This window comes from Vitis vinifera, chromosome 12, assembly GCF_030704535.1.
Source record: "Vitis vinifera cultivar Pinot Noir 40024 chromosome 12, ASM3070453v1".
Classification (NCBI taxonomy): Eukaryota; Viridiplantae; Streptophyta; class Magnoliopsida; order Vitales; family Vitaceae; genus Vitis; species Vitis vinifera.
Genome location: NC_081816.1, coordinates 3,040,360 through 3,055,499, shown reverse-complemented (window position 1 = coordinate 3,055,499; position 15,140 = coordinate 3,040,360). Strand labels below are relative to the sequence as shown.

The following is a 15,140-nucleotide window of genomic DNA, read 5'->3' as shown; positions in this document are numbered from 1 at the left end:
TTGGATGGCCTCACCGATGAATAAGTTAGCCTGAGAAAGATGTTCAAGACTTTTGATACCCATATCCTGATAGCAATTTTGATTGATATAGATTCACTGTACTAATCAAGTTGGCTCTATTATGAATGCATGGCTATTGCAATGTCAACATTTTTTTTTCTTTTGAGGTGTCATTTTCCATCCTTATTCCTTTTTTTGTTCAGTCTGCTACTCTTAGCATGAGAACTCCCCTCCTTTCTCATTCAAAACACAGAAGTAGGAAAGAACCAGCTGAAGGTGTACGTTCATATTTATATATTATGGTCCATACATAATTCTATGGACTCTTTTGACTACAGGAGGTCCTTGCTGAATTTTACACAACTATAGATTAGAAATTATAAGCCCACGTCTTGTAATTAATTAACCACAGATTAGTGGGGATTGCCTTTATTTGTAATTAATTTTATGCAGTGGGGTAAGATGCTTGCATTGCAATTCCACAGAGACCTTCCTTTGCTGTGACATCTCTTTGCATCCGTATGTAACCTTCTTCGCCCCATCCTGTGCCCCATGAGTTCTTCACCAGCCAATACATCATCCCATCATCGCCGATTCCATAACCAACAGCAGCAACACCATGATCTAGTTCTGTGCCACACTGTCCTGTAAACACACCACTTGTATAGAATTGGAACTCAAATCCCCCAGCATCAATGGCAACTGCAACAGGTTGATGGGCAACAGCCTTTTGTAAAGCCTTCTCATTGTTGGCAGGCACGTCTTCATACCCCTTTATCTTGGCTGCAGGGTGGGCTTCCTTCTTGCTGTTGCAGGTGCCATCATCTCCCTCGTAAGGGTAGGTAGCTTCAGAGGCGAGACCATGAATTTTGATGAATCTGAAGGCATCATCCATTAGACCACCACTGCAGCCTTGATTCTCTCCACCAGTGTCACAGTCAACCAGCTCTTGTTCAGAAAGAGAGATCAACTTACCAGTTGTTATCTGGGTAATCCCTTCCGTTGCTGCCACCGCTGAAAATGCCCAGCAACACCCTGCAATATTTTGACTATGAGGAGTAAGAAAATGTCGAGTTTTCTACTGTTATCTTTAAAGATTACCACTCACCGCATTGTTGTTGGTCTTTGATGGGAGTTACAGCTCCTTTCTTCCTCCAGTCAATGGTAGATGGGACTGCAGTAACATTTTCATATTTGAAAGTAGTTGCCTCCGAGCAAATATGTGCTTTGAATCTATTTCGTAAGCTTCTGAATTCTTCATTCGTAAGATCTGCAAATTCATTGATGCTTAGCTTGTAGGTTTTGTCCATGGCCTTGTTGAAAGATTCTATACGAGCCACGTTGTCCTTGAATATCTTGAAACGCTTCTCCTTCTCATTAGCATCCTTGTACATACGCCCATAGCGAGCCATCCAATCCTCATGCCTCTCGTACATTGATGCCTCATGAAGGCTGCGGGATGTGGCTTGAGATGCCCAAGCGGCCAAAATGAAGAGCAAAGCCATGGAGACATATTGGTATTGGTTTGTGGAAGCCATGATACTGGTACGTAGCAGTAGGAACATCCACCTAAGAGCTCTCTAGAGGTTTATATAGCAAAAAAAACATATACACTACTGCCAAGGAAAACCTTGATGGTTAATCTCCGTGCCTTTGAAAATTTTCTGATTTGGACCCATCTCCATGGGCTACTTTGTTTAGTATGATTTCGTCAACTTACTCTTTCAACTGTCTTTTTTTGTACATGTGCTATATTAGTCTCTAGCTTGTTCATGGATCAAATCCTAAATTGTCTTTAGTCTTTTCTTTTTGTATGTAATCGGTTCTCATCATGAGATGTGTTTGCCTTGTTTTCATCTTATCATCGTAACGTTTCATTCATAAACATAAGTGAAAGGTTTATCATACTACAAAACACTAGATAGATGACGAAAGAATACGTACGCGACCATTAGAAAGGAGTTATAAAGGTATTATATAAGATGGGATTCCAAAGATGTCGAAAGCAAGTCTAGGAACAAGCCAATTAAGATGGCCGGAGCAAACACTGATGAATGATTGACATACGGATGGCATTCCAAATCATTAAAATAACTCCTAGCTAAAGATTAATGGCATGTTGTGGTTCCAATTAATAAATGAGGATTATTCAATCAAGCTTTACATAGACTTTTGAGATGTGTCCATTTCTCATCCCAGTGCATCAAAATGCCTATCCAGTGCAGGGTATACATGCATTAACAAATGATGATCACTGTGTTTATATTAAAAAGAAAAAAGCACAAAACTCAAAGACCTATTAGGTGTCCTTGGATACAAGAAGAGATAGTAGCAATCTATGGTTTGGAATTGGCCTAATTAGTTAATACAAATAATCGTCTGCTTCAGCAAAAACTAAAATTTGTAAAGCATGCACAGAATTAGCAACAATAGCAGTGTTTCTCATGTATCACAGTCTGGTCCAGCTCTCTAATCTGTTACTTCTAGTGCTTTGCCTTATCCTTAGAATTTGGCCTTTTACATCCCCTAATGGCCTTTTACAAAATGGAGGATCCACTAAGCTTAAAGACAATTTTTAGGATAAAATGTTGTAAGGTTGAGGTGCACCCACTAGAATCGGATGAAAATAATTTTAAAGGCATCTATTGATTCAAAAACTCATTCAATAAAATTAATTTAAATTCTTCAAAAATTGGATGATGAGAAGGAAAATCAATATTTTTATGTTTAGAAGGGTTTTGTAAAATTAATAAGAGCATGCTAGTCGGTTTCCCCAAGTGTTTTGAAGCTCAAAAGCTGAAATTTTTCAAAGTTAATGTTGAGGGGTGACAGTTCTGATGATCTATCAACCAATCAACTAGTTCAATGCATTTGTAAGGGAAATCCTTAATCGGCTGGTCTTGGAGAGGCTAAGGGAGCCTCAATTGGTGAAGGACTAGCTGAGCTCAACCTCAACCAGTTGACAAGTGGCTTGTATAGAAACGTTGGCAATGTTTAACGGTTGACTAGCTTACTATTAAGGTTTTAAGGTCAAGCATCAATCAATCGGTCCTCAACCAATCAAGGTTTCTACAGCCTAATGGTCACATGCAATTGTAACTTTGGCTGGTTTCTTAGTTGACCACCCACTGGATTGATTGACCTAAAAATATGCCTAACAACTAATTAATTTCACACTAAAAACTCCTATTTAAAGCTCTCTTCGATCATTTATGCATATACCAATCTTAAGCAATTACCATGGCAATTTATTAAATAGCTTCAAAAGTATTTGTTGAGTGCACATCCTTTCATTTAGTAATCCTTTATTCTAAATTTTCCCTTTGCATCGGACCTCAAATTGCAACACTAGGAAGCTAATCTTGGAGAGTTTGTACGTGTAACTTGTGAAACTTGTTTTTCAAGTGTGAAGAATTATAAAGGCATATTAAAATCTTAGATTCAAGTGTAAAAAATTGAAAGTTTTAATTAAAAAAAGTTTTAGCATTGGTTGATGAGCCTTGAACTCAAGCTAAAGTAAGAAGAAATGGACATAGATAATTGTTAAACTATTATAAATATGTTACTCGAATCTTTGTATCCTTATCTTTAAAGGTATAAACAGGACAATGTAAGGTTAAGGAGAATTCCCTTGTACTTATCCCACCTTATAAATTCATTATCCATCCCCACTCTATTCCCCATCTTAGACTATGTGAAGCAAAGACAAAGAATCTCATTAAAGGGAGAACAAATTCTCAAGTAGGAGACAAATTTATATTTTATTTAAAAGAAAAAATTGAATATAAATTAATAATATATTTAAATATAAAATTATATAGTATATTACTTTTTAAAATTACATATATATATATATATATATACCCTAACCCTAACACCACTCCCCATCTCTGCCCGATGGGCACTCGACCTAATGGGTTTTCTTAACCATCCCTACTTATTGCCTTTTACTTTGCAACTACTTATTGTCATTTGCCTCACAAATCGCTAAATTTCAAGGGAGAAAAAAAAAACAAAAGGGAAGAAACAAACAGAAGAAGATGTGCATACCATGAAATTGTTTAGCTTGTCTTCACAATTCTAAGACTTCGAAAATTTCATCATCTTTGCTAATCATCGCTTTAGGATGTAGCAGGTATGCAAGTCAGTTGTCACCCCTAATTATAATTTTCCTTGTTAATAACAAATTAATAATGAGGTGGTGAATTTATTTTCCTATCATGGACAAATTTCTTTTATTCTCAGCTGCCTAGATGAACTCCAAATCAACTTGCATTAGACTGCAAACGATATTCCAATGTATTCATTTGCTATATCATATTGTGAATTGCTGGAGGATCAAGTCCTCTACCACTTAGCTCTTCGTGGTCGATAGGTAATTCCCTAAATTTATGAGAGAGGATCCAATCGAAAGGCCATTTTACACAGCATATATGAGGTTTTCTTGGGTCGATATGCTTCTACATTAGGATCAAATTATTAAATCATGTTAATTAGTAAAGAAAATGTATTAGCCCAGACCTAGCTCCCAATATAATATGACTAGCTTTCTTCTGTCAATTTATCTGCCAAATCCCTCCATCGGCTCCACTCAGACTTTCTCCATGGCTGGATTGCCCCCAATGCCATGGAAAACAAATACCCAACCTCTGCTTTCCATGCAATTAATGTTCAAGCAAACCCTTTGTGAACAGCTGCATCATTTTTCTTGCCTAGAAAACTGGCCCAGAAAAGAATAGTTTGACTTCAAATTATGTATAAGCACTGACTCAATGCCACTGTGCGGCTGTGCCCTATGGTCAAGGCAAGAGTGCCCCCATTGACCATCCGTATGGGAAAGGTGAGCCCAGGCCGGCCATTGGATCCAAACCTCTATATTTCAAGGAATTGGTTGGGAAAATTAATTATTTTACTCATTCTGAAATAGTGGGGCAGCTCTTTTTGACCATTTAAATTTGTCATGAACGGTTGACATAGCCACACATGTCGGGTCCCCCTTTCTGCATATGCACAATAAGTTCTTATCTTGGCTCGGAACTCCATGTGGGTATGTTTGATTCCAAAACAAATTGGGTCAATGCCCTTTTTTTCATGCTTGCCAAACAATTTTTTTCTATAATTTTTAAAAATTCCCATTCAAATTAGGAATGTAGAGTCACATTCTAAACCAAATTTCCAGCCAGAAAATGGGTTTCACAAGTATATACGGAGGCTCTCTGGAAATATCAATGAATGAGGTGTTTTCCGACCCTAACAGCTAAGGCCAGATGGAGTTGGTTACTCTATATTTTTAGAAAGACTAATGGCTGCAACAAGCCTATTTATGAACAGATGAAAGGCTTAAGTAGTTGGAGAGTTCACTTCTGCCATCCCTATGATTTTATGTGGTAAGACCACATAATTTTTACTAAAAATGTAAAACTTTTTTTGTTGATAGCTAGCTAATTTTAATTTATCATTTTCCATTTTTGTTATAGTGGGGTCTCAATGGCCTAAGAGCAACAAAAATTGAGGATCAATGAGCTTTCAATTCCAAAGATTTTCTCCCAAATCACTAGTCTTCCAAGGGTTGAAACTCCTCCCTTTTCAACCCTTCCACTCCCTTAATTTGCTCCAGATAGTAGTGGTGAGTGTCAAATTGTCAATGTATATCAGCAATATGCACAGTCATGCATGCATCCTTGTTAGTGAGAAGGGTTTGTGGTAACCACATCTTCTGAGATAGTGCCCACTACATGTGAGCCCATAACCCTGCCAACACAATGGGTGCAGTGGCCTGTGTGAGCATTGAAGCCAGTCATCCAGTCGCCCACTTATGGATCCAGGATCAGTACTACTCCCCAGCCCCACTTGGCCGGCTAGGTCCACACTCCACAGGCCACCCATCCAGTCTTGGTTCCACAGGTTTTTGGGATGAAAATGTAGAGTTGCTGTATGAATTTCTGAATCAAAAGGATAAGGCATTGGGATCCCAGAGAAGCCTATCCCTCAAGGCAAGCAAAATAAAATGAGAAAATAAAAGGGGCAGCAGCATGTAGACTGAGAAACAGTTCGAGAAAAGTACAAGGTTTGGAACTTTATACCCATTTATTAGTCCCATTCATGGGCAATGCAAAGTTGCAAGTCACTAATTTTGATCACAAGCATGGCATGTGCTTCTTCCTAATGTCATGTACAGTCTCTTTCCCACTGAAAATGACATTACAAACTCTGCAAGTCGCTGTTTGAGGTGTAAACAATCCCCAAAATAATATTACACCCTAAATTTATGTATGGATTTTAATGATATGGCCAAATCTTTGGACCACGTTCTTTTGGATAGATTGTCTCATCTCTGGCCCTAATTAAGAACATGCTGACACTTCTCTCTTTAAAACACTTGGTCTGAAAGGGTACTTAATTTGCAGACATATCTGACATTATACTGAAAATCCCAAAAAAAAAAAAAAAAATGAATACAGACAACTGGGAACATTCTTGGCTTTGATTCACATTGTTTGCATTTCCGTTATAAATCCATACAAATTTATTTCATCAATTTCTCATCATTCTTTCACTAGCTTTCTGCTACATCTTTGCTCAAGTAGCCTTGCAATACAAATTAATAATAATTTTAGAAAATTTTTCCGAGCTTTAATCTAAGCCCTTATACAGATTTATGAATAAATGTGGGCCATCGAATAAATTACAATTTAAAAGTGAGTCGGGAAAAACTCATAATTTTATATCGATACATAATCAGGTCTTATTATAGTACTAAAATATACTTTTTCTATTTATATCGAAAATGTATCATTAATCAAATAATATTATGTGTACAACTCAAGTTTCATCATTCTATATTTGTCATTCATACTCATTCATTTATACTATATATATAATTTTATTATTTTATATCTTAATCTTATTTGTTTGTATTTGAATATCGCATATTTGTATTTTTATATAATAATTTATATTTTACCATACACCATTAGCATGGCCTGAAATTAGGTGTCTTAACATTTTTCAATACAATATTAATATAAAGTTTATTAGCACTAATTTGTTGCCTTGGTATTATTTTCCTATACAATATTGGATTTTAAAGTTCAAAAATAACTTTCTCTCTCTCTCTCTCAAGCTAGAGGTGGAAAGCCTTAGTAGGGTAAGAAACTCTCCCATTTAATAAAACCCACTACAAAATTTGACAGGGTCTAACCTACCAAATCTGCAGCCATTATCACCACATTATGGAACATCGAACTTAGCCAAATCGGTAACAAATCAAAATGGCCAATTTGATGGGTTCTTTTTTATCTTGCATTAATGAGTATTACTATATAGTCTATATATGTAAAATTCAATGGGAAAGTAGTTGAAGCAGGCAAAAGCAGGCAGTCTAGTCTAATCTAATCTGAATTTGACCAGAAACATGGAGATGATAGCACATATTTGGGCTTAGGACTGTCCAATTATGAAAAGGGAAGCCCTCAAACTACTAAACTCAGTAGCCACTGACCCTTTGGCAAGGGAAAGTGATCCCCCTGTATCCCATTCTTGGACTGTAGAATCTTTCCCACATCTATTTGTTTTCACAATTGCCACCTCTTTGGAGGATATTAACAACTAGCCCTTCCCAGCCTAACAAGTAACTTGTAATGGAAAATTGGAAATGGTCCACCTCCATTCACTATGCCCCATTTACTCCTTCAAGACTTGTTCCCTAGGCATCTCCATGTAGACATGATACTTAAGAAAAAAATTAAGTTAACCAAGAGGTAATTACCAAATTCTCAATCTTCATTCTTGAAAATAAACGAAAAAATTGAATTAAGGAATAAATAAATATCATCAGGAATTAAACCTAAGCACGTACGTAGTATGACTTGATTAATCATATTTTTCAGGAGATACCTAATTACATTCCGATATTATATATGTTTCATGATAGATAATAAAAAGACGATATAATTTTTTTAGATAAAATCTCCCTTATTTGGTATCGAATATTTCACATGAGAACATTATTTAAAAGTGACAAAAAAAAAGTCTAAATAAGACACCAATTTATCTAGCCCTAGAAAAATGGTGATTGGAAACATAGGATCCCATTAGAGTGTCTAATGAAATCTTCCAGCAAGGAAAATAAAAATCTAGTGCAATTTTTAATTGAAATGGTGTTGTGCCACCGTCCAAGTGTATTCTAATCATCTAAAATAATACAATATTGACTTTTGTCACAAGAGGACAGATGAATTCTACTAGAAATAAAAAGGCTGAAACTACAAATATCAAGTTCCAAATATATGCCATGTTTGTTTGTTGGCCACTTGCATGCTCCCCATGTTGAAAAGATTAATAGGATATAAAGTTAAATTAGGAAAATTTTAATAATTTTAGAAGTCTTTATTTAGAAGTCATTGCTTAAGTATGAATTAGAGTTATTATATTAATTAAAGGAATTGAATAAAATAAATTATTATTTTAATAGAAATTATTGTCAATTTGTGCAATATTTATGCAATGATTTGTGCAATATTTATGCAATTTGTGCAATAGAAATTATTTAAAATAAATAATTAAAGGAATTGCTTAAGTCTAATTTATTAATTATTTATGCAAACATAATAAACTTATCGACTTTTTAACTATAAGAGTGACACATCATTTCTTTCTTTTATGATTGTAACAACATATTCAAATTTGGCATTTAGAGATCACATGGCTTTCTCTACTAGTCTTTGATTACCAATCTTCTCATCATTAATCTACATCTAGTTTATAATGGTTTGTACTCTAATCAAAATAATTTGAAATTAGTTTAGAGTTGTCCATGTAAGAAGACTTGAATTTACCTATTAATATCTACAACTTTATTCATTTGACTCGATCATCACATTTCTATCAATTTTGTAAAATATCCTAACTTTCCTTTGATTTTTTGCTTTTGGATTGCATGGAATGTTTTTTAATCTTTGTTTCAAGAATTTTTCAATACATCTTTCCACTATTTAATAGTGTCTGTATTTCCTTGGGACCAACCAATTTGTTGCACCTATCATTCACCAGATCTCATAAATCTTGTGTTCTAAACAAGGCACACATCTAAATATATCAATTATCAAAATTCTTACTTATCAATTTTAAGAGTTGTAATTGAATTAAGTTATTATTTGTAATCATAATTTCACCAACAAAGTTGTAACTTTCTTGATATTTTGCATACCCTGATCTTTCACCTCTGTTGTCTTACCTTACATCTTCTCCAATCTTCTTTTATGAAACGCAATTATTATCATTTATTTATTGACCTAAATTCCAAGAAAATAGGAAAGTAATCTCAAATTGTTGTATTATTATCTTTTTTTAATCTTCAAACAGCTATTAATACTTTCTCGTAAAAATTAAATCACTCATATATTTCAAAGGCATATAAGGAAGTTTTCCTATTTGACCTTCTACTAAACCATATATTATTTATGGAATGAAAAATCTTTGTGGATTTATGAAAAAACCATGGTTGTTACACTTGTAAGTAACAAAGTGAATTTGGGTTTATAAATGGTACCCGTAATTATGAAATCTTCTACCCATGCCTAGTCAACTAATTTCAGTTTAGTGGATTATATAGATAAGGATTAGATTAGAAAGGTAATGAAGAGACTAAAAAAGGTATCGCGGGTGCGCCTTTTTTTTTTCCTTACCTTGAAACAATTCTCATGCCCTTTTCAAAAATAATAAATTATAGCATTATAGAATGCAAAAGATGAATACATGACACACAATATCTCAAGAAGTTCGACTTCAAAAAATGCTTAGTGAGTTAAAAATATCAACAAAAAGGATTATATATTAGTTTTTTATGATAATCAGTCTACTTACGAAATTGATGTTTCATGATAAAAATAATTAAACACATAAGAATCAAATTTCATTATATCAGACAACTTACGAAAAATTTTGAAATTGAGTTTGACTTAGTAGATCAGAAAATCAAATTACAAATATTTTTACAAAAATACTAAAGATGGATGTATTTGAGAAGTTGGAAATGATATTTAATGTAATTGACTTTAAAGTTCCCTAATAGAGATCATTTAAAAATATTGATCAAACTTAAAGTCAAAGTAGAATAATTTTGGTAATTTAACAAATATTAGGAATTATTATTTAGGTTTGTTATGTTATTTAGGAGTCCAAATTAAAGTTATAGTTCCAATACAATTAATTTATATATATATATATATATATACAAATTTGTTATTATATTGATTAAAGAATTGAATACCCATAATTGTGTGGGTTCTAACACCATAGTCGAAAGAGGTTATCATGAAAGAATTTTTGTTACACCACTTTCAATGGGAATGTATTCACAAATTTCCTCTTGGGTAGAAGAATTTACCTTATAGATTAAGTTAAAGTTCACAAGCTAACTATAGACTTAATATTTCAAAGCATATAAGAAGGAACATAAATGAACAATTTAAAGAGAATTTTATTTTATTTTTGCAAATTTGTTGGACATGTAGATTAGAATAAGGTTCCCAATTTATAACAATATTTATGTTACATGGTCCCATCTCATTATTAATAAACCTAATCTCTAAAAAAAAATGCATGAATGCACCCTAATTGCTTCCCAATGCACATATAGCATGCCCATCTTGAATAATGATTTATTTGCTATACATAGAAATATCTTATGCATTTTACACTTTTTTAATCATGATTAGTCGAAATTAAATGCTCAAAATTTTCAACTTGTCGACAGGCGAAAACACTAGTCATGATTTTTCATTCATTAGAATAAAGTAAAAAACTCACGAATGTAAGAATAAGGACCCATTTTTATTGGGTTATTGATTCGATTTTAACTCTTGAAATCATGACTCATCTTCATTCATTTCGTATTGTTATTCTAATTCTTACACATTATATACACTTATAGTATTTTGTTAGTATCTGAATCTTATGATTTGTATAATTTTAAGAAAATTTATTTGATTTATTTTATTTTAGAAGAATAAATTTAAAAAGGGGATTATTAATAAATAAAAATTAATTTGAAAAAAAAATTAAACAATTGTGTAAATTAAGTTTTGTGACATAATTTGTTAAAACCAAGATTCCAAAAAAAAAAAATTAGCATGAGTTGGTAAAGAATGATGAGATTGGAGGTCCAAAGTCCAAAGTCCAAAAATTGAAAATAAAATAAGAAAAAAAGTAAAAAAGACTTTTGGTAAGGTAGTAATAAGGCATGGTGCCTCGGAGGGGGAGAAATTGCCTTTTAGAGATATAGTTAGATGGCACACATATTTCATATATTGATGCTCCCAAGGATAAAGACACCATCATTTTAGGCTAATTGGTTTCCTATTTTTGGACCATTGATCTGGGCCAACACCCCATTCATTGTCTACACCCTACTTCTGAGTTGTCCCAACAAGTATTTCTTTTTAGTGCATGACCTGTAAATTCACACCCTTTTCCACCTCATTCTTCCTCATGGACTCCACGTGGCCCTTCTTAATACATACAATTCAAAATAATTAGAATTTCATACTTTTTTTAATTAAAATATATTTAATAAAATAATATAATTTTTAACATTTCCTAATAATTTGTAAAAATATTTTATTAAAATTTCTCATGATGGGGGAAGTTTGAAATTTTGACATTTTTGAGAGCAATAATGTTGATGGTGTGATTTTTGTCCTTTCAATCAATTAATTATTACTAGTTTCTTATTCTATAACATCATGTGTATGCCATTTTACAATCATTGATTATTATTTTCAAATTTATTATTTTATTAATAATAAAAATAATAATAATTCGCCTAAATCTATATATTTTAACCAAAACAAATATAAAAAAAAAATTCCCTTAAAAAAATAGCTGTGCCAAAAAGTTAGACTATGGAGGGCCGTCAAGCCGAGCCGAGCCGAGCCGAGCCTACTGCAACTCGGTGACAATTACGATGATTCTTCCAGTGACTTTTAGATGTCAAAGACATCGGCTCGGCTGGGATCGGCTGGAAATTGAATATGCGAATGAGGTGGAGGAAATATTCTTTATTTTCGGAGGGAGATGACGTAAGCAGCGTAGCTGGAAGGCGGTGGGAGTGCTTAGGGTTCCCTGAATGGCCCAGCTGGCATGGCACTCTGCACATGGCCAGCTGCTCCCCTGTCCACATTATCGCCCTTCTTCCCCATTTTACCCCTCATCTTTTGTCCTTATTTACATTTCTGCCCTTGCCCTTTTTTCTTTCGCATTTTCCTTCAATCTTGCTTTAGTCCTTGATCACAACTTTAATACTTAATAAGTAATAATTAATCTTGGTTTTTTTTTCCTTTTCCTTTTTCTTTCTTTTCTTAACTTTTAAAATTATAAAAAATTTATCCATAGAAATTTGAAAGTTATTAAAGTAGTCCTTTGACTCACTTGATGATGCATTTATTTACATTTTCATTAGTTTTAAGTGAAAGTCAATGAGAGTATTTTTATGTAGTTATTAATTAATTAGTATAAAATATGTGATTAATTTTATCTTAAATAATAGTATGATTGAAAATTAATAAAATTATATATATAAAATCTTAGGGTCTGTTTCATAACTGTTTTCAAAAATAATTTTTATAACAGTTTTTGAAAATTTTTGTCTGAATTTTGTAGAATAAAAGTCTATTTGAAAATCTAAAATATTTTAAATATTTTTTAAAAATAAATTTTATATCTAATATTTTATTTTTAATTATTATACATTTTTGTATAATTATTTCTTAAAATAGTTCCAGAAAACAAGTGAAAAAACTAAAAAATACTTTTTGAAAATTTAATATTTTCCGTTCGGATTAAAAAATAAAAAACAGTTTTTAGTAATAAAAAATTGTTTTTTGTTTTTAATCATCAACCGTGTTTTCAATGTTTTTTTTTAAAGAACATAAAACTGTTTTTAGAACGGTTTTCAAATAAGCCCTTATTGTTTTAATTGAATTCAATGTTAGATTGGATAAGTGAAAGTGGCATATGAAAATTGTGACAAAATGCATAAATAATATAAATAATTTATAAAAAAAAAAATGAAAATTGTAAAAGAACCATGCATGAAGGGGAAGTGGTTGCAATAAAGGTTACCAGGGCTAAGAATCTACTCATTAATATCAAGCGTTGAAATGGTCAGCATGGATAATTACTCTTCCTTTTTTAGATGGGAGGAGGATGATTACTGTTTTCCCTTTTCCCTTTTTTGACATTAGGTAAATTGAATAAGGCCATAATTGTCCTCCTATTTTACTTTTACTTTTTAAAAAAGTTATGACTGCCTTTTTTTCAAAATTATTAAAAATAAAGTTTCAAAAAAAATTCCAATTTATCTCTTTTTTCTTTTTAAAAAAAATATTTGGAAATTGTATATTTTAAAAAATAATTAATAAAAAAAAAAAAACACAAACAAAGATGAGAATGTTTGTAATGAATATTATTTGCTTTGAGTTCAAAGGAGTCTTACGGAAAAAAAAATTATAATATTATATATTTATATAAACTTATCTTAATTTTATATATGTGTTTTGAAGTTATGAGATTTTTTGAATTTAAAACGGATAATATCTATATAATTAGATATGATTATTTATTACGTTAAGAGCGAAGATTAAAAAAAAAACAAAAGTAGATAAATCCAAATATGAGGTAAGGGTACATTAAGACACTAATAAATAAAAGGGGCGGACTCTAACCGATGCCGCTGCCCCTTAAACTACGCACCCTCTGTTTTTTCTTTCCCTTCTCCCTCAAGCCAAAATTGAATGCTTTGATTTGATCTTCTTGTTGGTCCCAAAAATTTGATAATGAGACCCTCCCATACATTAACCTTAAAACCCAAAAAAAAAAAAAAAAAAAAAAAAAACCCCTTGTCCAGTTGTCCCCAGTCAGGATGCATCTGGCACAATATTGGCTTTTATGAATTATTTTTTTTTTTTTTGTAGGAAAAATAATTATTTGGTTTGAAAAATATATATATAAAAATCAATAATAAAATGTAGCATTTGTTTTTTTGACTGAATGAAAAAAATAACTAAAAATAACATGCTCATCACTAAAATGAACTTTTTTTTTGTTTAATAAAAAAACAAACACTATTTATGATTTTTATGTAAATTGGTATAAATATGAGTAAATTAAGAAATGACGAACGTGTCAAGCAATCGTAATCATACATCATAGATCGTAATCACAACACGGGATTCTTTAGTATGAGAGTAATTTCCTATTTTTGATATCCAAAACTTATAATCACACTTATTAAAATATAAGATTTTCTAAATTAGTACAAATTAATAATGAAATATAAGGGAGATATACTTAGTTGCATGATCAATCAAACTATGACTTTTTTTTTGTTTTCCTCCTTTTGTTTTTTTGGAATTATTAAGAATATTCGAAGTATATGCCAATTTTGGATGTTTTAGTTAAGCATTAAGGTATTGAGTTGGCACTTGTTCATACTAAGTTGTCGCCACTTCCTCCCTTTTTTAAACTTAATGAAAAATCCATTTTTCAAAAATAAAAAAATCAACATATAATTTTGAGGAATTTACAACAATTCATTCATACGATTGAAGAAACATTTCTTGAAATCTTAAATGTTAAAAATAATTAATTGATTTAAGGCCATAAAATAATCCTCAAAATTATGAATTTAACCCTTTTTATATTTTTGTTTGAAAAATAATCAATTTTTGATATAAATATTATTCATTATTTTAAGTATTTAGGTATAAGTTTTAAAAGAAATATTATTTTTATAAGAAAATAGTAAATAAAGCTAAATAATGATAAAGAGTTAAAATTTAAATTTTTTTAAAATATCTTAGAAAATAATTTTTTCAAAACTTGTTTGGAATATATGCTATTTTGGAGAGCATAATTTAATTATTTTATTGATTAAGATTAAAATGTAAAATAGGGAGAAATTTTTATTTTAAAAATATTATAAAATTGTTAAAGCAGAGGTAGTTTGAAGGAATGAAAATATTGTTATTTTGGGCGTATGGATTGTGGGGAAAATGAAAGGCGTTTACAAGAAACCAAATAAGGAGGAGAGACAAAGGGAGGGAGAGACAAAGGGAGGGAGGGAGAGAGAGAGGGAGAGA

General features: G+C 31.7%; 1 protein-coding gene across 1 annotated transcript; it reads right to left on the bottom strand.

The window, feature by feature from the left end:
• Window positions 1–445: 445 nt before the first annotated feature.
• On the bottom strand, window positions 446–1,538 carry LOC100264311 (senescence-specific cysteine protease SAG39). Its single transcript, XM_002280227.1, has 2 exons — window positions 1,109–1,538; window positions 446–1,035 (listed from the first exon to the last, which is right to left on the bottom strand). The coding sequence occupies exons 1-2, from the start codon at window positions 1,536–1,538 to the stop codon at window positions 446–448; spliced, it is 1,020 nt and encodes a 339-aa protein (XP_002280263.1).
• Between the last annotated feature and the right edge of the window lie 13,602 nt (window positions 1,539–15,140).